General features: G+C 44.3%; 1 protein-coding gene across 32 annotated transcripts in view; it reads left to right on the top strand.

Annotated features, from left to right (window-relative positions):
• The window catches only part of SOX6 (SRY-box transcription factor 6), a 626,002-nt gene extending 599,132 nt beyond the window's left edge, over window positions 1-26,870 (top strand). For 31 of the 32 annotated variants that reach the window (XM_072969571.1, XM_072969578.1, XM_072969580.1 and 28 more), the window contains one exon: window positions 4,758-5,338. In XM_072969571.1, the coding sequence (XP_072825672.1) occupies window positions 4,758-5,061 (304 nt within the window). In that variant the 3' untranslated portion in view covers window positions 5,062-5,338. Of the gene's footprint in view, window positions 1-4,757; window positions 5,339-26,733 lie in introns of those variants that run through there. The other variant, XM_072969599.1, reaches the window with a different exon arrangement.
• The last annotated feature ends 563 nt before the right edge of the window (window positions 26,871-27,433 follow it).

The following is a 27,433-nucleotide window of genomic DNA, read 5'->3' as shown; positions in this document are numbered from 1 at the left end:
CCTGTGATTTGGAAGCCATGCGACAACGCTGGACTCTGTCAGGGCCAGCTTAAACTCTTGGGCGGGGAGGGAGGGTCCTCAGCCATCTCTGCTCACATCAGCTGCACATGTATACTTTCACGAACATCCACAGCTTTTGTTCTGATGCATACATCCATTATTTGTAAAGCCCAGCACTTGCCAGCGATTCCTGTTTGTGAAATCTGCAGTGTTTGAATTTTGACCTCACAATTGATTTGTAGAGGAAGGGAAAATGCTTTCTAGGAAAGTAATTTCCGATAGACAAAGCTTGATTTTCCATTTTGTTAATTGATTAGTTGGTCAGTTGGTAAAGGCCTGTTGGAAACCAGCTGTGTGCCTAGCACTGTACTAAATTAGTCTAGTGCATGAGGCATCAGTTCTACACACAGTGAGTTATCAGAGAATGCTATTAACCGAGAAGCCGGACATGTACATAAATAGGTTAGCAAATACCAGTTTGTTACACACACACACACACACACACACAATACATTGCATAGTGCTGCACAGAGTGTGTAATGAAGTACTAATTTTGATTATATAGCTCAGAGGAAGGGAGATTACTATGGGTTAGGACCGACCAAAGGCCATTCTTGAGGAAGGGGACTTGAGATGTGGGCAGGGGGCAGGCTGATGAAGGACAGGTTCCTATTTTAGCATGAAGGAGAGCATGAACACATGGGGGAAATATGAAAATGTTCAATAATAAAGAGGGAGGCTAGCCTAGGAATTGTCCCTGACAGTAAAGAAAAGTAAGATATGTAGGGTGGGACAATTTTGGAAACCCTTGAAAGCCAGGCTTCTTCAAGTATAGCTAGCTATGCTCATTTAATTTTTTTAGTTTCTTTTTATGCTGATAATGACAGTGAGGGAGCAAGACCAGCATGACAGTCAGTTTATGATTTTGCAGAATCAGTGGTAACTTAGAAAGGGCCTCAGAAGTCATATCCTTCAAGCAGCCAGCTGTTGTGGGAGTCCTTTCCAAGTTCGGCTTGAACTCTTCCAGGGCCAGAGAGCTCACCACTTTCCAAGAGAGCTAGTTTCTTTGTGGAAACATCTTTTAATACTAGAAAGTTCTTTTCTTTTAACTAAGCCTCCTACTTTATAGATTGGTTCTGATGCTCTTCTTTGGTCTTTTCTAGAACAAATCTCTTCCTTATTTGTGAAGAAAATCACTCAAGACCTAAAGATGGTTATATTCACATTCCTTCCACACCACCCTCTCTCCCTTATAGCTAAGCTCTTTACATCTTTTCTTCTCCAAAATAGGTTACCTAGCCTTTTCATTTCTTTTCCCTCTCACTCACTCGTTTGTTCATTTATTCCATGTATTCAGCAGACTTTTGGTGAATGCTTCCTGTGTTCCAGGCATTGCCTAAGCTCTGGGACTGTATCAGTGAAAATCCCTGTCCTTATGAAACTTGCGGTCTAGTGGGGAAAGTCAGAAGACGAGTGAGTGAATGAATTAATAAATAATATCAAACAGTAATAAGTGCCTTAGAACAAAGTAAAGGAGGGTACGGTATAGGGGGTTTGAGAGGCTGAAGTGCGATTTTAAACCAGTGACCACAGAAAACCTCACTGAGAAGATAAACTTGAGCAAAGACCTGAGGAGTGAGGGGGCCAGCCACGCGGGTGGATGTCTGGGAGAAGAACTAGGCAGGGAGAACAGCAGCCATGAAGATGGTGAGAGGTTGTGCCTGGCTTGTTGGGAGACATGAGTCCCGAGCGATAGGAGCACAATGAGTAGGTGCGATGAGTAAAGGCAGTAGTAGTAGAGAAAGATGAGGAGAGATGGTAGGGAGCCGAATTCTGAAAGGACTTGAATTTGACTCTGAGTGAGATGGAGAGGCATTGAAAAGTCTATAAGCAGAGGAGTATTGTGATCTGACTTAGGTTTTAAAATGATCACTCTGTCTACTATGTTGAGTATTGTCTGAAGGAGATGTGACTGGAAGTAAGGAGGCAGGCTCTTACAATAGACCAGATTAGAGTTGATGGTGGCTTGAACTAGGTTTGTAGATGGCAAAAGTGGAGGGATTCTGGACAATATTCCTAAGAGTGACCCAATAGGATTTGCTGATGGATGGGGTATAGGGATATAGGATCGGCCCCAGCAGCCAAAAAGATGAAGTAATCATTAACCAAGATCTGAAAGGTCATGAGAGGAGCCAGTATAAGGGAGAATGATCAGGAATTCAGTTTTGCCCCTGTAAGTTTGAAATGGTATTTTGACATCCACATCAGATAAGAAGTTTTATATATATTTGGATTCTGATTCAAATTGCTAACTAATTTTCTGATAGTGTGAACTTGCCTTTCTCACCCCAATCTTGATATCCTTAGTAGAGAATTTGTGAAATAAGAAAGAGTTCAATTCCTATTGGTGTGTCCTTAGACAAATAGCAAATTCTCTGCACCTTAACTGGTTACTTCATCTATAAAATAGGGGAAATAATAATTGTCCCCTCAGGTGATTGTGAGGATTAAAGAAGATAACATGAAAGCATCTAAGCATTGTCCATAGCACATAATAGGAGCTCAATTCAAATTTATATAATAGACATATAGATATTTTTACTTAAAAAATCCTGCAGAAAATGATGATCTCTTCTTTATGAAAAGAAAATGTCCTTCATGAAAAGAAAATATACCATTTGATAGTTTGTATATGGTATGTAGAGTTTCTATTTTAGATTAGCTCACCAAATTGGGAAATCTGTAAAATGGGTCAATACTACAATAAAAGTTTATCACTCTACAGGCATTTTGTGATTGAGGCAAAAATATTTTTATTGCAATTATCGAAATTCAGTAAAAAAAAAATTAATGAGGCATTTACTGTCTTGGGTAGGTTAGCATGTAATTTACTTTGTGTTAATTTGCCCCAAACTTAGGAAACGAGAAGTATACTATCTTTAGAATTTGACTCTATGGAAGGGAAGCCAGCCTTTTATCAGATGTTTCTACACATGGATTTAGATTCCTCTATCATCATCATCTTTTGAGTAATCAAAAAAATTACCTTGAGCATCATAGAAAATGAATCAGTATCAGGTGCTTAGTATCAGCTGGATACCTACAGGCTGTGTAGAAATCAGGAGTTTTTATGGGATATAGGGAGCTTAGTGTATCTGTATGTTGAATATCTACAAAGGGAAGAGTGATGTACTTCAAGTCTGTTGACCTAGGCTTAAGTCCCAGCCCTGCTGATTTTTGAATGCAAGGCCTTGAGCAAGGCCTCATTTTCTTCATCTGAAAACTGAGCTTAATAATACCTCATAAAGTTGCCATGTTAATTGAATGAGGTAATACATATGAAAATATTATATATATTATGTTAGTCAAAGGTTGTGCTATCATGATTATGCCTCCTAGTGTTTGAAAGAGGTTGTTAAAGATAGCATTTTCAGATATCCCACAGTGTGATTCCAGGCCGTTGGTGTCATTTCTCCATCTACCAGGCTGGAGGACACGCAGGCCTTTATGAGAAATTGTGCTCCTTTAGGGAGTGTCAAGGGATCGCTGGTAAGCTAGTTCTTCACAAATTCAGATTTTTTTCCTGTTAGACTGAGGTGGATAGAAAGTTTCAATGAAGGGGTCAATAAGAATGGTTCAAGTGATGGTCTGATCTGAAGCCAAGTACTAAAAGGTAGAAGGACCTTCCAGGACTTCCCTGACCCCAGCTTTTAGAAATGCATGGAAACTGAGGCTCAGAAAGGAGAGTTACAATGACATTTTGAAGTGAACTTAATATTACTGTTCATAACGATTGAGAAATACTCAGTGAATGCTACAGCCAGGAGAATAATATTTCAGTCATAGTTTTGAGCTAGGTAGTAGGTCTTTAATTCTTTCAACCAGTTATAATGCCTCCAGGGAAGTTGAGAGACAGATAGCCACGTCTCCCTGCAGAAGGAGAGACTGACCTTCATAAAGGGTCTGGTAGGTTTATTTGAACTAGAGTGACATTATGACGAAGTGATCTGGTGTGACCAGGCCTGCTGGGATCCAGGATGAGGCGACGTGTGTCCTCCTGTTAGGTGATTGGAGGAGTTCTCACTGTTCTTCACTCCTGACTCCTCCAACCCCAGCTCTAGCCCAGGGCCACAGGAGTAATGACACCCAAGATGATCCTTCCATAATTAGGAAAATAGAAGCTTCCAGGGGCTTCCCTACAAGTTCAGCTGTGGAAATAAATAGACATTTACAAGATACCAAATACATGCTTTGCTAAATCTGACTCTTTGGGATATACTGGATACTTTCTCATCTTGATCTTTCTTGAACTGTACAGTTCTCAAACCGAGGTAAAGACACAAGCCTGCTTAACAGCGAGCGACATTATAGCATGTCTCATGTTACCAGCCTATTTTTTGTAATGTTCTGGGAGATCTTAAAAATGATCTTACAAGTAACTTTGTGGAATTAACCACAGTGTTTGTTCCAAATGCCAGAAGTTATCGGAACTTTGCCGTATTTGTCATGTTATAAGGACCCTAATTTTATGTCGCAAAACCATCAGTAAATTCCTCCATTGTGTTCCTTAACTCCAGCCACGGTGTCAGGGAGATTTGCAGGACCCCTCCAGGAAACACCTTTGTCACATTCTGTCATCTGCTTACACTTTCCACAGAGCCCCTTTTTAGAGTGTGTGGGGGATGAATTCCAGTGCCACACAGAAGAACAGATGTATGTAGATATTTCCCTCTGCTTTATTTTTTGAATCTATACAGGCAACAGCCTCAGATTCCAATCACCACAGGAACAGGTGTTGTGTATCCTGGTGCTATTACTATGGCAACTACCACCCCGTCACCTCAGATGACATCTGACTGCTCTAGCACCTCTGCCAGCCCAGAGCCCAGCCTCCCGGTCATCCAGAGCACTTATGGAATGAAGACAGACGGCGGAAGCCTAGCTGGAAATGAAATAATTAATGGAGAGGATGAAATGGAAATGTATGACGACTACGAAGATGACCCCAAATCAGACTATAGCAGTGAAAACGAAGCCCCTGAAGCTGTCAGTGCCAACTGAGGAGCGTTTGTTTGCCGAATTAAAATACTCTGACATTTCACTGCCCCTCCCCCAACAAAAAAGTTCTTAAAGAGCCCGCATGCATTTGTGGCTCCACAATTACATCAGCAGAATGGTCTTAATTGTTTCGTAAAGTGTGAGACAGATTAAGTTTTCCCTGATTTTTCATGAACTTGAGTTTTTTGTCGTTATTGTTATTGTTGTTGTTGTTGTTTTTAATTTAGGTGAAGACATATTAAATATGAGACACCAGGACTTGAAAACTTATCTCAACCCATAGCTGTCTTACAAGTCTTATATTTTTTGTCTTACTTTTTTTTTTCTTTTGGATGTTGATAAAGGTTTAAGTTACTGTTTTAGATGGGGTTAAACATTCTCACTCAGGTATGCTGTGCCGGCCTACAGGTTGTGAATGTGTTTTTATTCTGAATTATTTTAGAAAACAACTGAGGATTTCATATTGTGAAACAGAACAAGTCCACGGCGTGTGCAGCTGCATGTAGAGCATATTCAAAAGGCCTCGGAATTCCATTTGTCCACGTGTAGAGTGAAACTTTGAATGTGCCAAACTTTTTCATAACTTTTGAATCTTAATATTTTGAAAGTCTTAAAGGAGACACTGCAAAGTCTTAGACAATCTTTGGCATCTTAAAATAAAATAGCAAACCACACTTTTTTTTTCCAGAAAATGGTAAAGTACTCAGGAATCTGGAGACAAGATATTGTAAGGAATGAACAAGGTTGCCACAGTGCATGTACCCAATTGTGTTTGCCTCTTGACGTGCCATCAGTGTGTGACATGATACGACAGCCACACACCAGAGCGATCACCACACCAGATACCGACACGGTGGTCTTCTCTGCCTGAGACCACCTCTCACTACATCCATTATCCCTTTGCCTTTAACCCTGACATTCAGTCTTAACACATTTTTCTCTTAAATAATTTATTCATTCCAGAATGTCACGGGTCCACTTACTATTTATTTAAAAAAAATTTGTTGGTGGCATTAATTTAATTATTCTTGTTTTTCACCCTCCTTCCCCAAATAACTTTTCAGCCATTTTCACCTCCTTCTCCTGCTAGATACAAAAGATGTACATAGTAATTTTATGTCCCCAGATCATCTGGAAGCATTTCTGAAACAAGTTACTACTAAATACCTATATTGTTTTTGAACATCCTTGTATATATGGCTACAGAGCTGTGTATCTGGATACAGGTGTAGAGTCTTACACTTTAACAGATATGCCCCTGAGGTTCGCCTTGACCTTGAATCTTTTGCCAGAATTGCCCCTTAATTCAATTAAGCAACAAGTGGTAGGATCTGCATCAGTGGCATTCACCCTGAATGCCACTCAGCAGCAAGAGTCAACAGTGGTGACTGCCAGGCAGGAGAGTCCTGCACCCAATCTTAAAGCCCAAAGTTGCGGGCCATGTAGGAGTCAACAGTGGTGCTGTCATGGGCTGGCACCTTTACACTGAGCTGTCTTGTCCCATCTGGCACATCTAGGGAGTGCTTTGCAAAATCCCCGGGAGGCAAGAAGCCACATGACAGCCTCAAAGCAAAGATAGAGGCAAATAGTCATGATACCCAGAGAATGAAAGAAAACTGCAGGGAAGGAGAAGGAGGGGAAATACATTCCCCATATGGGCTGTTCCTATTGTTAACCCTGGGGAACAGATCACTCCTGGGGCAGCAGACAAGTGCCTCTGGCTCACTCCCTCCATCTGTGGCCACATGGGGATCATGCCTGCGTGTGAACAAGGTTAACTGCACTTGTCACACAGGGGTTTCTCTGGAGACGCACTGATGGGCTGGGAGGCAGTGAGGTTTTGTCCCCAATCTCCTAACTACAGGGAGCTCGGCTGTGCCATTTTGACCTTCCTGAAACCAGGACTGATTGCCTGTGGGGCGGGGGGTGGCCTCAGCCAGAGTAGCTCAATGGAAGAATGTCAGAAAATAGGACAGTTCACCTCATGGGACAACCAGAATCTGATCACAGGACATAAGAACAGCCCCATCAGAGTTCTTGAGCCATTTTGTCACTTGGAAGAGAATAGCATACCTTCATATTTATTTGACTGCTCAAGGCCATACCTAATAGCAATAAATAGGTCTCGCCAAGACATTATTGTCCATGTCATTAGCTGGGAGTGCTCTCTATAAGCTGATTAAGGTACTGATAGGAATGTTTGGTTCTTAATATTGGTTGGGGATTGGAACTTTGTTTTTGTACATTTTATTTCAAATGAGGAGGAGGTCATTTTTTTCTGAAAAAAAAGTATTTATTATTGTCTTACCGATTTCTTTCGATTACATACCTCTCCTCCTCAGTTCATTCTCATGTTTTTCCCTCTTTCTCTTTGACTCTGCCTTGCCCTCTCCCCCTTCTTTTTTACTTCGTTGCATAGGTAGAGCGCTGCATGGCTAGCATTGTATTGTATGTAATTAATTTTGCACAAAGGCAAACATTTAGAATGGTAGGGTAATTCTGTTTGTTTTTATGACCATGCCAAAATAATATTCTGGGCTGGTGGAGAACAAAGGACTGTTCTTTAGGACTGAAACTTGATTTTGCTTGTAGTAAAAAAGAAAAGAAAAGAAAAGAAAAGAAACAAAAAAAAAAAGAAAACAAACAAAAAAAAAACAACAAAAAACACACACACTCACAGATGTTGTTTCGTAAGTGTTATAAGCACTGGATATAAATGGTATTTTTTATCACTTCTGACTAATGTGAAGCTGTTGTACGAAAACTACATGAACAAAAGTCATCTGTTTCGACTCGTGTGGGCTTGCCTCACAGTTGCCGGATTTGAGTCATTTTTATGTCTTGTTATTTCATTTATTTATGCAAAATACATGTGTGTATGAACACTTTGTTTTAGCTCCAGCTCTGCCTCAGTACTGGGGTTCAGTTACTTCTAGCCATGTTCTTAAAAATGAAAGGCTATTCAGGAATGATCTGATTGTAAACGTCTCTTTCATTGGGTCAAACAGTGATGCTGTATTTGAATCTAAATTCTGCACATAAGCAGTTTATTCTATTTATTAGCCAAGTTTGGCTCTAAATACCATGGAAATTAAGAATGACAATCATAGGGATCACTTCGTTTTATTTTCAGTGGGGCTTAAACAAAGTTTTTATGAATTTACCATCTCATTTTAGATTTTTCTAATTGTGTAAATATAACATAGAAATAGACTTTATTTTTGGTTCATGAATACTTAGTGAAATATAAGTTATGTATTTCCTTTTTGTTCTCTGTCCATACATGTTGGTCCAGACTAGAAGCTGATGAGTCACTGTACCTCACAGGGTAGTGAATTATCAGCCACAGTGAGAGAGCAGAGTCCCACCCGTAGCTGGAGCAGGAAAACCCTTCACTCGGGTTCTCATACAGCTTAGAACCCACTGTCCACAGACTCAGACTTTCACTTTTTTTTCCCTTAGAGAAAGTTGATGGATTCAACATGGTGAATTTCCAGTACATCTGGGAGAGAGTCAGTTTGCTTTGTAAATCCACATAAATCTTATAAGGTAGTTCTGTGACCATCTAAGGGCAGGAAGGCTGAATGTCATTATAAAGGGAAAAATCTACCTGAGATTGGCCGTTAATAAAAGTCCCACCATCCCAATTATATTAAAGAATGTTCATCAATTTTTTTTCAGTGCCCCCTATTTCATAGTATCTTCAAATCAAAGGTAAAAATTATGTCCATTTTATTAAAGAACTTGCAGGATCAGGATTTTCCTTGTTACTTAGAATAGAGACACTGGCAGACAATCCTGTCCTAAAAAAATGGACCCTAGGGAATAGGATGGAAGGAAGGAAGGAAGGAAAGAGAAAAGAAAGAAAAAGAAAGAAAGAAAAGAAAGGAAGGAAAGAAAGAGAAAGAGAGGGAGGGAGAGAGAAAGAAAAGGTCAGTCTGTGGACAGTAGCAGCCAGGCAGGCAGTTTCTCTATTTCATTGGCAGATGTGATGCAGTATCTTTTCCAGGAAGATACGAAAGCTTTGTTGTTTCCATGTATATTCAGCTCGCCCTTTTAGGAGCACATCAGTTTGCTTCATTTGTTATTTGATACTCCCCAGCCTTGTCCTCAGGCCTGATTTGATTTGCCAGGGTCCTGACACGGGCCCTCAGGCCAAGTTCTAAATTCAGGTGTGGGCTAGCAGTGCTGCTGAGCCAACTCTGGCCTCCCCTGAACATCGGCCCCACTGGAGCCTGGGTGTTTGAAAAGGGTGTGATCACTCGAGGGCTGAAATTAAAGGCTCCTTTCTTTTCCTTGTGAAGCCAGGCTGCTGCTCCAGAGCACACCCTCCTGAGCGAGCGGGGAGCACAGGCACCAGCTGAAAGCAAGGATTGTTCCGAGGAAGCCCATCTACCCCCAGTAGGAAGGCAGCCTGGCCACTTGAACATCATAGCTGAGGCTGCTTCTCTCAGTTTACTCATTTTGCAAAGAGGTGACCTCTACCTACTCATTTAGGGAAAAGACAAAGAATCAGTTAGTAGTTTTAAACCATATGAGAAGTCCTGTACCAAGTGCCAACAACTGCAAAGAATGCAGCTAGGGGAATGTACTGAAATTATGACTGGGTCTTCCTTTTTAATGAGAAAATGACAAAAAATTGGTTGCTGTAGCCTGATTTTGTACATGTTTGTCTAAGGACTGAGTTGGCACTTAAGCTCACTTCTCAAAGTATAATCATATTGTATGACCTCATTTGTCCTTTTACAAAAGCACTTGCATCATTTCCTTAAGTCATCTGCCCCCTGTCTTGTTTTCTTCCTGAATAAACAACTTCTCTCTGTTATTCCTTATGCTTATGTTCTGTTTCTGATGCCATATACTCTTGAGCGTAACCTCCTGCTAACATCACTGAAATTGATATGCAGACACATTTCCTTTTCGTCCCCATTCCATCTTTTCCTTTGGGGACAGATTTCTTTCCAAAAGCTCATGAACAAGTATTCAGAACGCTGGCACCTTTGGGGCGGGGCTCGAGGTGGGTGGGGGAGGGGTGGAAAAGTAACGCTCTTCTAACTTGGAGCTACTCTTCTGGTTGGCGTCCCTGGCAGTTTGAAAGCTTGAAGGCAACTCAGTGACATATCTTGCTCAGTAGTTTCTTATTCCTGAAGAACCACAAGCATCATAAAGTGAGGCCTCAGTGCTGGTGCTCTTGGAGTATGGGGAATGTGCAAATATTTAACTGTTTGTATGCTGCACATTGCAGATCTGCTCATGTGCATTCTCCGTTTGTCTTCCTTTGTCATATGTGTCTTTGCTTTTTCTGAAAGTGCAGTCTTTGTTGTACCCTTCTCCAGCTCATAGCAAATTAGAATGCTTAGCATTTATGTTCATTCATTATTGTATTTGCCATGTAAAATTTTTATTACCTTAGACAAGCTTATAAGCTGTTACTACATAACTTATCTTACTGTAACTCTTTTTATTTCCCGACATTGTAATTTGTTTGTGATGTATATTGTGAGATTGTATTCTATGTTAATTTAATCAGCACAATTCACTGACATGCTGGACTGACATGCTGGCTGCTGTTTCAAAGTGTAAAGTTCGTGTAGGGCTGTTGGGGCAACTACGACTCTGTTGTCAAGGTACTGTGCTGGTTCCTCTAGCAACGCCGCGGATGCGCGGCCCTTGGGACACTGAGGGCATTTCATGCGCCCTTGAGCAAATTTTAGCTGCAGATTTTCTTTGTAGAAATTCTATGTATAACGCAGGTACCTACTTGGCCCATGGCTGGTAACTATTTGGGCAATTAGAAAAAAAAAACAGAAACCATAAAAACTAGTGTCTATTGCTGCTTTGAATATGTTTGAAAGTCTGAAAATGTAAATAGTTTATCAAAAAAAAAAATCTTGTACAGTCCAGTGTAAAGTTTTTAAATGACCTTAAGGGTTGCCATCACATCTTTCTCACACTCTCCTCTTAATAATGGAAAAAAAGTTTGCTAAGGATTAAAGAAATGAAAAAAAAAGGATCTCTTCAAATTTAAAGGAATGAATCATTGTTCTTAGCTTTGTTGCATACACAGACTTCTTGGATTTCGTTGTGCAGTATTGATGTGAGATAAAGCTCAACATTGAATAATCTTTCAGTGGTACTTTTCAAAGTCTTCCCCTCCTCTGCCTCATAATTAAGGGAAAAGACAAAATCGAAAGACACACTGTCTTTATCTATCCTGGTGTATGTTGGCACCTTAGCTACTTTTTTTTTCCTTTTTGCACAAGGTGCTTTCCTGATGTGTTAAACATGCCATCTTTGGGTGATAATGTATATGCCATGATGGGGCCCCGGCCCCTCAGGGGAGTGTCTATAAGAACTGCCTATTTATGCTCATTTACCTCAAGACTGTCCTCTCTACCCTAATCTAGTCGTCATCACTCCATCTTTTGTACTGCTGTTGACACTTACAAATTAAAGATAAATTTTGTTTTATGACCTCTGTGTACGGCCTTGTCTGTGCCCTGCAAACTGTTCCCCCCTGGAGCCCGTTCAGCCCTGGGCTTGTGCCCCCAGCCCAGGCCCCCTGCCATTGCATCTGCCTTGCTGGGAGGTAAGTCTCGAAGGCCCGCAACCCCCTTAGCCTGGAGGACTTGCCTGCTGTTTTCATTGTGGCGCATACACTGCTGCAGCCGGAAATGCTTGCGGATTTAGACGGTAGGAACAGGATCCAAGGTGGATTTTGGTCAAGAGAAGATGAGAAAGACTGTCACTTCCTATTTGCCTGACTTCTTCATGAGAGTGAAACAGTTTATAAGAGTTCCCAGCATTCCCTGTATGAACAAATCTCAAGGGCCAACCTCTCATCTGACACCAACTTCTCCAAGCCTCGCAGCAAGAGTGGAAAAGGCCGCACTTCTGGAACCAGTGCCTCCACTGCAGTTGGGAGCGGAGGGCTGACTTCTCAGCTGCTGCTGCCTCACAGGAGGGGCGCTCCCGTCTCACCCAGCCCTCAGCTGGCCGAGGAGGAGCGAATGATATCAGCCTCTAAGGGTCTGAGGGCTGGCGGTGGGGTTGCGGCCCGAAGTGAGGCAGGCCCTTAAAGGAGACCGGCCAACCCATCAAGCCAATGCTGCGGATTCCAGAGGTTAGTGACCGACACCTGGAGAAGGAAACAAAGGGCTCAGGGAGCGAGAGGGGGTGCTTAGCAACTTCTTCTTTGGCATTTCCTGTGAAAAATGCCTCACTAGAGAAAAGCCGAGGGTTTGTGGAACTCTTCTTTATCACAGTCAAATTGTATGTTTGCTGCAAACCATTGTAAGTCCTGAAAACCTAGCTTTCCAAGGCCCTCCCTTCTGCCCCGGCGGGTTTTGAGCACAGGGCGGAGTCACACCGACCTGGCTCTGCCAGTTGCCAGCTCTGTGACCTTCCCCGAGGAACTCCTCTGAGTTTTCTCCTCTATAAAATGGGGTAATAGTCCCTGCCTCTCAAGGTTATTGGGGGAGTTAAATGAAGTGGCACATGTAAAACACTTCGAGCACACAAGTGAAGCCTGCCTCCTCTGATCAGAGAATGTCTCGGCTGGGGGAGAGCCGTGGGGCCACTGGCTGAGGCTTAGTTCAGAACCTGGTCCCGTCTGGGATTCCCCTTCCTTCCTCGAGCTGGTCTTCAGGCCACACGTTTCTCATTTCCAGTCCGTCCTCACCAATGCCTTCGATCTTCTTTCTAAAGCACAGGTCTGATCTGTCCTCCCTCTCTTATCCTCTCCTAAAGTCTTCTCGCTTTCCATAGCTGACCAGACTTCCTCCTCTGACAGTCAAGTGTCAGCAGACCAGACAGCCTCATTTTCCACTGTGCCCATGTGGACATGGCCTCAACCTCATTGCTTCTCTCACACCCCTCAGCCTGCCCATGACGGGGCCTTCACTTCTCCTCATGCTTAGAGTAAACCTGTCCCCTTTTCTGTTTGGGAAATTTCCTTTCCTCTTTTAAACTCCACCCCAGATATCACAACCTTATCAGGCCTTTCCCAGCAGCCCGGACAGTGTCAGGCTCTCCCTCGGGGCTCCCATGACACTTTGGAAGGACCTCTGTGACCACATTTGCCACACTGTAATAATCTGTTTCTGTGTCTGTCTTTTCTGCTAGATAACGAGTTACCAAAACCAAGGACTGTGCCTTGGTCCTCCCAGCTGCCAGCACAGTGCATGGCATAGAGTAAGTGCTCAATACTTGTTTACAGAACGAATGTGTTCATGGCGGCAACTTGGCCTCCATGTGTGGTACTGAAGGCAGCGTGTATCAGGGTCTTAGATGATGCGGATGAGGGAGCCTATAGGGGTACCTTGGTATTATTTCATCTGGAAAACAGTTTTATTTGAAACATCTCTGTTCAGGGGGAGCCATTTGGACCCTGATTATCGCCAGGAGTCCTGGGCTGTATCACTGTGGGAACACTGAGGCATCTAGGGATGGTGGCCTTTGGCAGCTCCAATACCGTCATCCCCTGCTCTGGCTGGGCCTGCTGCCTGGCCCTGACTGAGGGCCCATGAGAGACCCGGCCGATAGGGTGACTCTCTTAAGAGCTTGTTCTATAATCCCTCTGTCCATAGTCCACCTACCCAGTTTTTGTATTTTGGCACCAGGATGAGTGGCCATTGAGCAGATCAACAAGGAGCTGTGTAGGTTCTGGGGCACCTTTTCTAACTCTGGAAGTGAGAGACAGAGTGAGATGCCCAGTGAATGGAGTAATCAGGGGAAGGGTCTGATCACATGTCATCCTGGCAGTAGGGCTCCTAGGACCCCATGTGAATTGTTCATCCACCAGGCTTCATACAAACTCACCGCCTGGTGGGCAACCCTGATCCTGCCCCCTTTCCCACCAGTCAGTAAGGACTGTGAGCTCTGTCTCTGCTCCCTCTTCCACTCCCACTCTATCCCCTCCTCACTGCTCCCTATGAGGGTCTTCCCCTCACAGAATCAGTCATGGTGTAACACACCCAACACAAAGCCTAAGCTGTCTGCATTTCCACAGGGTCCTTCCCGGTGCACACAGGCTACGATCTCACTTTCCAGTCCACACGCCATCGCGGTCCTGATGCATGCACACTGCCCCTTGCCTGCAGGCTCCACGCCCTGGAATGTCCCTCTCTCACTTCCCCTGTCACCGTCACCTGCCATACTTCAAAGTCCAGCCCAAATGTCACCTCCTGTGGGAAACCTTCTCTCAATATTCCTCTCTTATCCAGAAAATGTGAACTGCACTGAAATGATCTGGTTGCATTTGTCACGTCATGTTGTGTCACAGGAATCTGATCAATTCCTGTGTCACATTCACTTTTTTCAATCTGACAGTCCTGGCACATACTAGGTGCTCAACACATGTATGTACTATTAAAACAATGCAAAAAATAAAGGAATGAACTCTTTATCCTTGAATTCAAAGTCCTCTATACTCTGCCACTGGCTTTTTTTTTTTTTTTTCTGGCCTATTCTCCTAACTCCACGGCTTCTAGCTCTCGTAACACATCAGGCTATTTATTTGTAATGTGTACTCCCACTTCTTTGGACTTTTGGTCACTCATGTCCCCTGTCTAAATTGCCCTCCCCCATATCTTTCAGTCAGCATCTTTCTTTTAAGGGTCCGCTCCAGGTGCATCTCCTTCAATAACCTCTGTGAAGTCCTGAGTCGGCTATATACCGAAACTTTACTAAAGATTTCGCTTGACCTTTAACAACAGCTCTGAATGTTAGGTGTCATTTTCCCTGTTTCACAGAAGAAACAGAACCTGGGAGAAATCAAGTCTCTTGGTCAGGGTCTCTCAGGGAGTCAGAAGGTGGTCTTCTGCCCAGGTGAACTGCTCTCAGATTTCTCCAGCTCAAAATGAATCTCTCCCCACCGAGTTCAGAGTTCCTCAACCTTTTTGTTTTTTCACTGTCACCACTGAAGGAGACTTTTTAGACACTTTTCCCCTAAATAATCTTCTACTACCCAAATAATTTAAACATGACAAGTATACTACATGCTTATGCACTCTATGTTTGTGCTTTATTCATAAAAAGAAGAAAGATTTTTCACCTTCTAGAAACTAATGTTGTCACTAATCAGCAAAATACTTGTCTATCCCTTTTGGTAATGTTCTACCTGTATTGCTATGTCTGTCAACACTGCTATTATCAATACAACAAGAGATGTTTTAAAGTGGCAATAATCAGTTCTAGGAACCATACAGTGTATTTTTAAATTAGCATTTTTCAGCCTTGGGAACTAATAGTTTGATGTTCTATTAGTCCATAAGAAGACCTACATTATCAGTTAAACCCAAAAAATTATAGATTGAGAAAAACAATGTCAACCTTAAAAGAATCTGTTAAATTTCTGACTTTGGATTAACCTTAATCAGGTAGCAGATATTATTATACATAGTCAAGCCAGATCTAAAGCAGCAAGGATATTTAGCACATTCTTTTATTTGAATCATATTTATAGTTCTATTTTAAAGTATTATTACATGTTAATTTTAATAAAAACTCTGTTACAAGTGTCATTATATCAAAAGAATAAATGAGCTGGATCCTTATCATGAAATGCAAAGTGTAGAATTTAGATATATTTTTGGAAATTAAAGAAGCACTGATCTTATTGATGAATGACCCAGGCAGGTCGGAAAGTTAGAACAAAACAAACAAATAATTATATGATCACAAAGAATAATTAGGATCCGGATCCACGGATGAGCCAATTGTTCATTCCTCATGATGTGACATTATACTGCCCTGATTCACCCTTGAGGTACAATACATTTCATTACAAAAAGTACTCATGTCGTCCATATTTGGATAAAAAATGTTATGGAATCATTTGAATGCATTTATTATACATTAAAAAATTAATTCACCTAGAAAAGGCACTTGTTTATTAGTACTGAAAATATGGACACCTGCTAAATATATAAATGGGCTTGAGTCACTGGAGAAATGGGAAGCAGGTTCCTGAGCAGCCTTAGTCCCGGGTCTGGAGGCACCCAGGTTCGCCACCTGCAGAGATAACCTGGACCCTTTGCAAATGCCAGGAAGGCAGGTAGTTTATTGCTCGCTGATGTAAGCCAAACATGTCTGCCCTGGACAGAGCTACAGAGAAGCCAAGTGGTCTGGATCTTAAACCGTGTCAGATAAGACATACCAAAGGATAAGTACTGCAGCTATAAATACAGCTCAAGAAACTGGATTATTTTTCAGGCTGTTGAATTTCAAATGCCTGCCAAGCAGAGTGTAATATCTGGGACTCTCCCTTTTTGCCACTCTACTGCAAGAAATGGCTAAAGTCCAGTTAATTTAACCAAGAAAATCCGGGAGGTTAAGAGGTGACCAAAAGAGTTAAAATGTCCAGGCAAAATTTAGAATTGAAATTAATTTCACAAATTTTAATATGCTGTTTAGAGGAAGTTCAGTTTAACCTTAAATTCCAGTCAACTCCACAATGATAGCCACAATGAAAGAAACAGAGGGCACACTAAAGAGGACTGAATGTTGATTAACCTCTCGATTGCAACTGTGAGGGTCAAAGCAGTCAGATATATAATTGCATCAAGTTTTCTGATTGGCCCTCTCGGGGGATAATTCAGAGTTGAAGACAGCTGAGAAAACCCCTCTTTCAAATAAAATAAAACAAAACCCCAAAAAGCTTTGGTGAGATCAAATGCTGCATTATTTAGATTTTGCTGATTATAAGTGACAGAAACTCAATTTAAATAGCTTCTGCAGCTAAAAGGGATTTAGTGGCTACATAACTGAAAAAGTGCAAGGATAGCATGGCTTCAAGTGTGGCTGGATACAGGTGTTCAAACAGGGCCTTCCAGACTTGATGTCTCCATCTCTCCTCTCCGCTCTGTTTGGCCTTGCTCCCAGGGAGTCTCTTTCCGTGCACTATCCCTCTGCGGCCACAGACTCACGGTCTCTCAGCTTTAAGTTCCACAGAAAGAGGGCTAATATGGCTGCTTCCCCCTCGTTCAGTTTTAAGAATTAACAGCGGATTTCCTACTCTGGCCTTCACTTCGTAGACCTATTTTTCAGTCAGCGCTCGCAGCTGAGACCTGTGGAAGATTCTGGTTAACTTCTCTTTCCCTCATGAGTTATTTTTCCTGCACTCAGACTTTTATCTAGTTTCTCTCATTTATGAAGTTGTCCATGTACTAATCACAAACATAGCACTTCCATTCATGTAAATATCCACTCAACTTGTCCAAACACATTAGTCTTTTATCCATTTAACTTCCTGAAGAACTGTTTTCTGTTCCAGCGTAGATCAGTTACTTGATAGGCCTGGAAAGTCCTCTTGAATATTTTCTTCGATGATTTTCTCCTCATGGTTTTCTCTGTCTTTCTCAGGAATTCATAAATTCAGATGTTAAACCTCCAGAGGTGGTCTTTTAATTTTATTTTTCTTTTCCATTTTTTATCTCTTTGTATTTTTTTCTCTGTGTTTTGGAGAAATATCTTCAATTTTATCTTCCAAGTGCTGTTCTTTGTTGCCTAAAAGTTTCCTTTTGTATAGCACCCTGGCTTTGTATTAGCGATTTTGTAAAAGTGATTACTTTTCTTACTCCTCTGAAAATATTAATTAATTTCTTCTCCTTGCATGTTTGATCACTGTTTCTTCCTAGTTGCTTCATTCATTCATTTGACTAATACTTATTTAACACTTACTATATGTTAGGCAGCTAGGAATTTGGCATAACTTGGAGATAAAACAAAGATCTAAGTCCCTGTGCAGATTATATTTTGGTTGCTTATTCTGTTGTCTTGCTAATGTGGCTGGTGAGCCTCAGCTCTCTATTCACGTCTAAGAGTCGGGTCCAAAAAACCCCATGGGACGTAGCATGTCTGAGGCGGGACTTGTCATTTCTTTTCTTTCCTATAAGTGATGTGGCTGGGCTGTTTCCTTGGAGAACTGACATCAGCCTCAGTTTTTGGTTTATTTGTTTGTTTGTTTGGTAGGGGAAGGTAATTAGGTTTATTGATTTATTTATTCTTAGAGGAGGTACTGGGGATTGAACCCAGAACCCCATGCATGCTTAGCATGCACTCTACCACCTGAGCTGTACCCTCCACCCTTGATGTCAGCCTCTTTGGATCTTCTGTAAGATTCATCCAGAAAAGACCTTCCAGTCTCCTGCCTGGATACCAGACCCCTGAGAATAGAGCTGGGAAATACTCAGTATGTTGACATCCATTTAATCCCTCATTTTCGGTGACTGATATCTAGAGATTCTCTGCTTCACCTTTATAAAGACTGATTTCCCATCTTTGCTAGAGAGACGGAGAGCAGTCACGGCATGTGTGCAGAGCCAGGGAGAGGATCCATCCACTTCTTCGACAGACTTTCAACCAGTTCTTCTATTTTCGCCTCACTTTTGCTTTCACTTCCAGGGACATCAGTAGTGATCCCTGAGCCTTTAGACTCTAAGGGTTAGGGGGTCCTGCTACACAAGTCATCTTGCTTCTGCGGTTCCTGGTTGCTGGCTCGGGCGTCTGCTTTCCTGGGCCTGCAAAATCAGTTACATTTCACTGTCTGCCTTCTGCCTTCTGAAACTTGAGTGGTAAGGTCTTCTCTACCGTTCCCTTTGTCCTCTGCCTTTAAAAACACTCCTCTACAAATATTTCAGTGATGGTTCAGGAGGAAGCAGAGCTAAAATGTCTGCGTTCAATCTGACATTGTTAGCTGTTTTCTGAATCCTTAATGATTTTTTTAGAGGGTGAAGAACTTAAAGTTCTTTTGTACCTACTCTGCACCAGATACAGAGCTAGGCATTTTTATCTACACTATTGAACTTATGCCTCACAACAGTGAGGTTCTTGGAAATGAAAAGAAAGGCTCAAGGAGATAAATAGCTTGATGCTGATCGGTTTAATCCATCATAGAAACAACAACTATTATGTGCCCCAAACTGTGTGAGCTGCCGAGGGTGAGTTTTTGTTGTTACTCCGTGGCCTGAACCTGGAACTTGGGATCATCTAGACTCTTCCATCGTCCTTCCAATATCCCTCAACTTTCATCTCTTCAATATTCCTCAACTGTGCCCTCCCCTGCTCCCCGGTAGCCCTGCCTTGGTTCAGCGCTTCTGGGGATCGCTTTTCTGGACCTTGTAGTAACGTCCCACCTGGACTTCACGCCTCCAAGCCCGCCACCCCATCTGCAGCCAAGATGGTCTTTCTACTGCAAATCTGATCATATTGCTCTTTTGCCTAAGACCTAGATGTGGTGGACATTCCCACTGCCTGCCAACGTCCAACACAGCTGCCTGGCAGGGACTCCCGCTCAGGGAAGTGCCTAACTTGCCTCCGTGTCCTCCGCACTTAGTGCAGGGACCGGCATGCTGGTCAGCACCCGTAAATGTTAACCAGACTCTAGCCATCAGGAGCTTACGCTCCACCCCTTCAGTGGGTTGGGTTCCGCCAGGATTCTAACCCAGATCTGATTCCGGGCCTCTGGAGGGCTTTGCTGTTGTGCGGCCCTGGCTCACAGCCTTCCCTCTCCTCGGCCTTGGATGCCCTCCGTGAGGCCCCTCCCACTGCCCTCCAGGCTTTCCTCTGCTCACATCCTTGGTTTTCTCCTACCCCATCCCTATAGAAAAAACAAAGCTCCTAAGCTGATATTCCAAATTCCAGGAGGATGGGAAAGGAAAGAGCTATAGCCCTCGCCCCACCTTTGAGGTGGGCTTGGAGGCTCAGTGCAATTTTGGGTTCTGAATCTTCTTGAATCGTCCGTGAATTTAACCTCCATGCTAGGAGCAGTTGATCAGATTGTTGGGGGAGGGAGCAGGAAAGTTTATTTGGTTTTAGCATTACCCATACAGTATGAGGTGGGAATTTCCAAGAAATTATGTGGCAATGATGTTATAACTTTCACACGATGGCTGGAAGCAACATTATAAAAATATTACCTAACACGACTCCATATGGACATATGAAATTTCATTCCATTTTACACATGTAATTAAGTGGCCCACATAATGAAGTACTGTGTGTGCAAAGAGGGAGATGCCTTTGGTAGGTGAAAGATAGCTGGGGAAGGAACAAGGCTGGTGTTTTAAAGGGAGAATAATCAAGCAAAGGTGGCTGAAAATTATTGCACCTTATTCTATAAACAACTTACATGTGATGGATTTTTTCCCCTAGAGCTGGTCTTCTGGTTGTAAGCAAGACAAATACATTCAATATCCTGCTGCTAAAATACTCTCCTATCCTGTTTACTGAAAGTGATGAGTTGAAAAAAATGCTGAGCTTGGAATCTGCAGGTTCAAATCCCAGACTGCCATTGCCCAGCAAAGCGACCTTCGGTGAGTGGTAAACCAGTGCTCACAGAAAACGGTCCCTGCACCAGGGGCATCAGCTGGGGTCTCGGTGAAATTCCAATTCAAGTCAACACCTTAGACCTACTGAATCTGAGTCTCTGATGGCAGGGCCAGGAATCTGTGTTTTAACATGTCCTCCAAGTGATTCGGATGCACACTCAGCGTGAGAGCCGGTTGCTTGAACTATCAGTGTCTCAGTGTCCTTCTCTGTAAATGGACACTTTATGGCAGAAAACCCAGCACCAAGTAGCTTAAATAGAAAAAGAATGTAATGATTCACAAAACCAAAACCAGTGAGGCTCGATCCAGCACCCAAACAATGCCATCCGGGATCCTTTTATTCTGAGTTCTCAATATCCCAGCGTAAAGGGGGTACAAAAGAGAAATTCAGTGGAGGTCTGAAGTTGCAGCTTTTGCATCCCTGAGTTTTAGAGCCAATATTCATATTATTTTCATGTTTGTTGACCACCTAACCCATGCCAAGTGCTGTGGGGATTGAGACATGATATTGGGTCACCAGTACCAGCTGGCTTGTTGTTCCCCAGTGCATGGTAACGGGTCTTGCCCCTTTACTTTTGAGCATGCTGTTCCTCTTTTCTGAATGTCCCTTCTCCATCAGGCCATCAGGGAACTCCCACTTATCATTCAGAACTTACTTGGACGTAGACTGCTTTCTAAAGCTCCCCTCTAGTGATAATCTCTGCTCCTACCATGTGTTCTCTCCTCTGCCTGGTGTCCATCAAGTTAGTATGTGCTTATATGATCTCCTTCTACCCCAGAGAGTGAGTTCCTCAAGGGCACAGCCCTCATTTCATCATTTCAAACCCTGTAGCACCTGGCATAGGGCCCAGGACAGCCCAGATGCTCAACAAATCATATTGAACTGACCTGACCCTTCTTAGAATTGTGGGTATCTGTAGAAAGCCAATCCCAAGTTCAACACTGGGTAGGACACCGTGGCAGATACAGGCTGTTAGTCCCCACACTGCTGTACAGCCTCCATGGAGCTCACAAAAGACTCACAAAAATTAGTCCAACATCAGTTTGAGGGGGGTAGTGATATCTAGGCTAGAGCAATGCTGTCCTACAGAACTTTCTGCAATGATGGAAACATTCTATGTCTGTGCTGATTCAAATGGTGGCCACTAGCTACATGTTTCTACCGAGCACTTGAAATATGATCAGTAAGACTAAGGAGCTGGATTTTTAATTTTGCTTAATTTTACTTAAATTTAAATTTAAAAAGCCATATGAGGCTAGTGGCTACCATATTGAACACTGCAGACCTAAAAGATGACTTAGAGTAATCTGGTGAAAAGGAGAGTTGGGAGGTTATGCTAGAGGGACATATACAAAAGAATGTTTGGGGAATTTCAAAAAACCCTTTTACAACCTCCAAAGCAGGCTCAGTGACTGCCTGCCTCCTAGTTCTACCCTCAAAGCCCTGGGGTGGTCAGGTTTTCAGTTTTGAGTCAGCAGATGCCAACAGCTACTTGGAAGCTAGGTTCCATTAATCAATTCCAAAGATGTCCTATGGGGCTGAATTGAAATATGGCAAATTATACCAAGAGATATTCATATTTCTAACTTTTCCTTTAAGAATTTGTTCCCCTGTCCCGTGAAAATTTAAGGGAGCCTATGAATTTCAAAGGTTCTGAAACATTTTTCTTAGGTGGTATTCCCCTTTGATAGACTCCTTGGGAACCTGAGATTCCACAGAGGCAAATACTTCAGGAAGGGGCTGTGTGAGGGTGCGTGGTGAGGTATGAGGGTAATGCTTGGCTCCTAGGAGTTGACGGATTGGGAACCGTCTGGTCTGGGTCTCCTGTTGGGACTCCCCGAAACAGGGAAGTACAGAAAGCAAGAAGGGCCCTTTGAGAAGAGCCCTTCCCACCGAGGCCTGTGGAGGTAGAGGCCAGTGCCCGAATGCCTGGTCCTCCGCGGGGAATGCCTGGCCTGTCTGGACTGGGTTCTCCAGATGGAGCTGGTGGGGCAGGGCTCACCTCCTGAAGTCAAGAGACGGAGCCAAAGGGGAAGGAGGGTTGAGATTGAGCAGCCAGTGGGGGCTTCTGTCTCCTCTTCTTTTTTCTTGCTCAGTCTTGCTAGAAGTTTATCAATCTTATTGATCTTTTCAAGAGACCAGCTTTTGGTTTTATTGATTTTTCTCAATTGCTTGTGTTTTGTCTATTTCATTGATTTCCACTCTCATCTTTATTATTTCCTTCCTTCTATTTACTTTAGGTAAAAAGAGCTTTTCAAGCTTTTCATAAGCTGTTCCCTCTTAATGGAACCCTCTTCCCCAAATTTTTTCTGGTTCATTCTTATCTGTCCTTCAGATAGAATTAATCATCACTTTCTAAGGGGAGGCTTGGAAAGCCGCCTCAGCAGAAAAGAAAGGCTGGGGTTGGCTGAATCTATAGCAGCTCTGGCTGTCATTTTGCTGGCGTGGAGGGGAATAAGGAGTTAAGTCCTTTAGACGCCCCAGGAGCCGAATATTTTAGGGCAGTGAGTAACTAGTTCTAGTATCCCCAGGAATCACCTGGAAAGCATTTTTAACTCCGTTTTTTTTTTTTAACATTACTCTCTACACCAGAAATTGATCCATTATAAACTGAATATACTTCAATTAAAAAAATTAATAAACCCTTTTGTTTTTGAGACATCTTCCCAATACACCTTTGGACTAAGAACCATTTCCCTGGTCACAAAGTATCCTTATTAAAGAAAGAGCCAGGCATGTATAAAAGGGAAATGCTGGCTGGTGTGCTCGTGAGCATACTGTGTGTGTCGAACAGGTGCTGTTTTTTATTTTTAAAAATACTACCTTCTAACATGATCTTGATTACTGGGTTTGGGGGGCACACGAAGTGAGTGCCTCATCCGCCTTACCCTACCCCCGGCCCTTAGGGTACCCACAGGTAAGGTATGTAAAAGTGCCCAGTGCAGTATGGGTCTCAAGCAGACTTCGGTGAATCACAGGTCCGAGGGTCGTTGTCAGAATTTCAGTAGGACTCCGTGAGCGGTGCAGTGGACACCAAGACAGGAGTCCAACTCTTCCTTGGGGAGCAAGATGTGCCGATATTAGAGCGGGTCTTGAAAATAGAATAGGAGTTTGTCATGCAGGAAAGGGGGAAGGTTCTTCCAGAAGAACTTTTTAAAGAACAGCAAGACATTGTGCATGACTAGAACCAGGACAGCTGTGTGACCTGGTGCTGGATGAGGCAGCTTAGTGTGTGTGCCTGATCCAGGTGGCCTGGAAAGCCCAGTTAAGTGCCCAGAGCTTTGTCCAGTAGACGAGGGCCTGGCCAGAGGCATTTGAGCAAATATTCACTGACCTCAGCGGAGCACACTGCCTTAGCCTTAGCTTCCGAGATCATCTGATGGAAATTATAACCTCCCCTGGGAGAATTAAGCGAGGTAGTGGATGTGAAATCTGGAATCTGTAAGAGCCATGCTGGTGGGTGAGTAATTAATTACCTAATAAGATTCCCTCACACTGTGATTATTCCTCCTGTCCGATTCTGAGACAGCCTCCGCATACAAGTTCATATGAGGGGACCATTATAATGACCCTGAAAAAGCAACTCCACACAACTGAGAGTGAGGGGAGAGGACAGCCACAGCCCGGGAGATGAGAAGTGGGCTGTCTTGCTCCCAAGCCTCCTCGCCAGCTTTCTCCCTGTGTTGAACTGTCCCCAGCATCTGCTGCTAGAACCCCACTACCATGGGATCCATCACCATCATCCCGTCCTTGCTGCCCGTGCAGCGGGGGAAGGGATGGGGGACACACCCTCTTCATTTCTCAGAGGGGAGACAACATGAGATGTGTCGTATTTGAACAAACCATCCCAGGCACAGTGAGCAATGAGAGCTGATGTGTTGACCTCCTCCAGCCATGCACAGCCATCGAGTATGACGCGCACCCTCCCTCCGTGTGACTCACGTTCCTCCGGTCGTTCCACACACCTAGGTGCTGCACACTCAGGGGTCGGACTGCTTATTCCCATGGACACACACTTGCTCAATGCCACTTACACTCATTTCCACTCACTTTCAGGGATGGCCAAATTCCCTGGCTGAGGAGCCGGGAGGATGAGGGCAGGGGCAGGGAGTAGGTAAGAGGGGGACCTTCCTTAATTTTTTTTTTTTATGGAATTTTCCTTTCTCAGGGAGGTTCTGTCAAATTTTTGGTTGGAAGCCACATCTTGTTTTTCCTTCTTTCTTTTGCTTCTTCCTGTTTAGTCCTGGAATAACTTCCTGGGAATACTTGCTCTTCCAAGGGTTCTTCTGCCCCTTCAGTCTACTCCCGACCACTCTACACCACAGCCTGCACTACAGTCAATTCTGGAACTAATGAACATACACAGCACTTTCAAATTTCTGAACATCACTTGATTCTCAAAGAGGGACGGTCTGTTAAGAGTCCCACCACACACTGAAGTCGCAGATCAGTGAAGTGCCCAGTACAGATCCATGAAGGAGAGAAAACCGTCTATTGATTTTGCCTGCCTGTCATACCATACACTCCTTTTCCAGTTATGGCCCCCCACCTTCCACAGGGACTTGGTCTACCTCTGCTTTGCTCCCTGGGTCTCAGTTTTCTCATCTGTAAAATGGAAGTGGTAACAATAGCGTCCAGGGCCAAACAATGGAAACCCAGAAAAGATGACAATTCTGTGTTTCAAATATATGTGCTTTAAATATTTGTTTTACGTTCACTTAGTGGGGGTGGCTTAGGAGGTGGAGGTGGCCTAAGAGATTATGCTGCGGTACCTACCAGGCAAGGACACTTGGAGCCCTGGTGGTGCTCTGAAGGGCTCCAGCCTCCAGGCCTCTTTGGAAGTGGGGGTGCTGGGGTGGCAGAAGAATCAGTTTACGCTTCTCTCTCTGTGTGGTGATCTGAATTAACTTCACGTTTCTGGCTGATTCTGGTGATGTTTTCGTGCCCCCTTAAAGACTGGGACCCTGGGCAGTAAGCCCGGCTGACTCTCCCTGAGACTCCCTGGTTGTGAGGATTAGATTAAAAAAAAAATGCGTGGAAAATGCAGGGCAATACTGGGCACGTAGTAGATGCTTCATTAAAAAGTGACCAGTTGGGCCCAGACGGTAATTCCCCAACCCAGGGCAGATGGATTCAGCACTTGTCCGGGCTCTGCATTCTCAACCGGCACAGCCGGATGGCCTTGCCCCCTCCACGGAGAGGAGACCTCTCTGGTTTTCCAAACGGGAGACACTGAGCCCCCAGGGCTGACAGTGATCCTGCTTCCCGCCCAAAGGTGGATGGTTTGGCTGCTGAGTTCCCCGAAAATTGCTTCCGCATGTTGCCGACATCAGGCCCGAACGTTTGCTCAGCACACAGCCGTGAGGGCCCTCCGGGGAGGCTGAAACCCCACACCAGCCTCGCCATCCGCCCCCAGCCGCAGGCTGCCAAGCCGCTGCCCGCAGCCAACTCCCAGGGCCAAGTGGTGGGAGAACCGGGCATTGCCAAAGGCAGGGGCGTCCCGGAGCCCCTCCCGCCCCACCCCCCAGGCGGTGGCCCCGACGCCACCTTGTGGCTCCTTGAGGAACTTCACCAGCATGGCAGCCCCTCTTTGGTCCTGGCCTGGGGACTGCGAGCGTGTTGCTGGAGGGCTAAGTCCGCAAAAGACGGTCCTTCTCCCATTCCAGGAATTCCCGAGGGCAGGGAAATGCGGTTCCCAGGGCTGGGCTATTTTTAAACGTCAGCATCCGCCATGCAGATGCTCTGTTTATGGCTGATGTTCCAAGACTGCGAGAGGAGCTGTTCATTTAACCAAAGGCAGATGCCAGAATGGGAATAATTAGGGTGGGCTGGGCCTGCCTATTCCCAGGCCTGGGCAGCTGGGCAGGGAGAGGGCCCATGGGCCACCCCAGGGCTGAGGTTTCCACTTGGCAGGGAGACTCAGAGCCCTAACTGGTCTCAGAGGGGCTCTGGCCCTTAGGCCCCTCTGGATGCCTTGGGGAGGTTGAGGGGAGGCCTCTTACTATTCCCTTTTTGATTATTATCAACATTATTGCCAATCACCTTTGCCTAGCAATGGCACTTCATAAAGGGTAAGCATGATTTTTCCCATTTTGCTGCAGAAGAAGCTGAAACTCGGAGCCATTAAGATACCTATATGTGTTTCCCACGGGATCCTAGGTCAGTCCTGGTTGTGGCAGGCTGTGCATGAAAAGTCTCAGCCCCTAGCCCATCCTGGGGGAGTGGGAGTTAAGGTGAGAGGCAAACTGGGCCTGGGTGAGGACTAACGGGAGATTTCCAACCCCACTGTGTCTTGAGAACTGATGGCCGCCTCAGTTTCCCTTATTAGCCCTTTGGTTCCCTCAGGAGCCAAGCCCTGGCCTGAACCCTCAGCAGCTGACTGAGTCCTGAGACGGAGCCAGGCCGTGGTGAGCCCCTGCTGTCTCTGCGGTTGTGCCTGAACCTGGCCTTGAATTCCCAACATGCTGCCTATTACCCCGCCACTGCCAAGAGCTTCCTGTGTCTGGATCTTCCACCAAGCCCGGCGAGTCCTGGCCCAGGTCAGCCTCCATCTCCCTGCTCATCCTGAATCTAGATCCTTTCTCCTTCCTCTTACCCTCTGGGTCTGGTCCCAGCATACTTTGTGCCTGAGATGGGGGCCAGAATTTGACAGGCCTGGAACCCCAAGCCAAAGAGTGTAACTATTACATGGTGGCCAGTTGCAGACCCACATGGGCTCCTGTGGGTGTACGCTGGGGGTGCCTACTGAAGACAGGGAGGCAGCTGGAGGCCAATGAAGCAATCTTGGGGTGAATGGGAAGCCCCAAGTGAAGAGTGGGTATGTTCTGAAGGACAGAGCTCACTATGGTCAAGTGTCTAAGAGACAGGCGAGACCTAAGGGGACAGTAAAAGAGACCCTTTACTGCACAGACAATGACACTGTAGACCAGGTAGGAGAAGACAATTGCCCAGTGTTACACAGCACATGCACTGTGCCATCCCCAAGTCAGCAAGGGTGTTTGAGCTTCTCGAGGAGCTCTCTTGAGCTCCCTATTTCTCTCAGGAG

This window comes from Vicugna pacos, chromosome 10 (genome assembly GCF_048564905.1).
Source record: "Vicugna pacos chromosome 10, VicPac4, whole genome shotgun sequence".
In the NCBI taxonomy this organism is placed as follows: domain Eukaryota; kingdom Metazoa; phylum Chordata; class Mammalia; order Artiodactyla; family Camelidae; genus Vicugna; species Vicugna pacos.
Note: the sequence above shows the minus strand (reverse complement) of the source record. Positions and strands in the feature narration are given on the sequence as shown.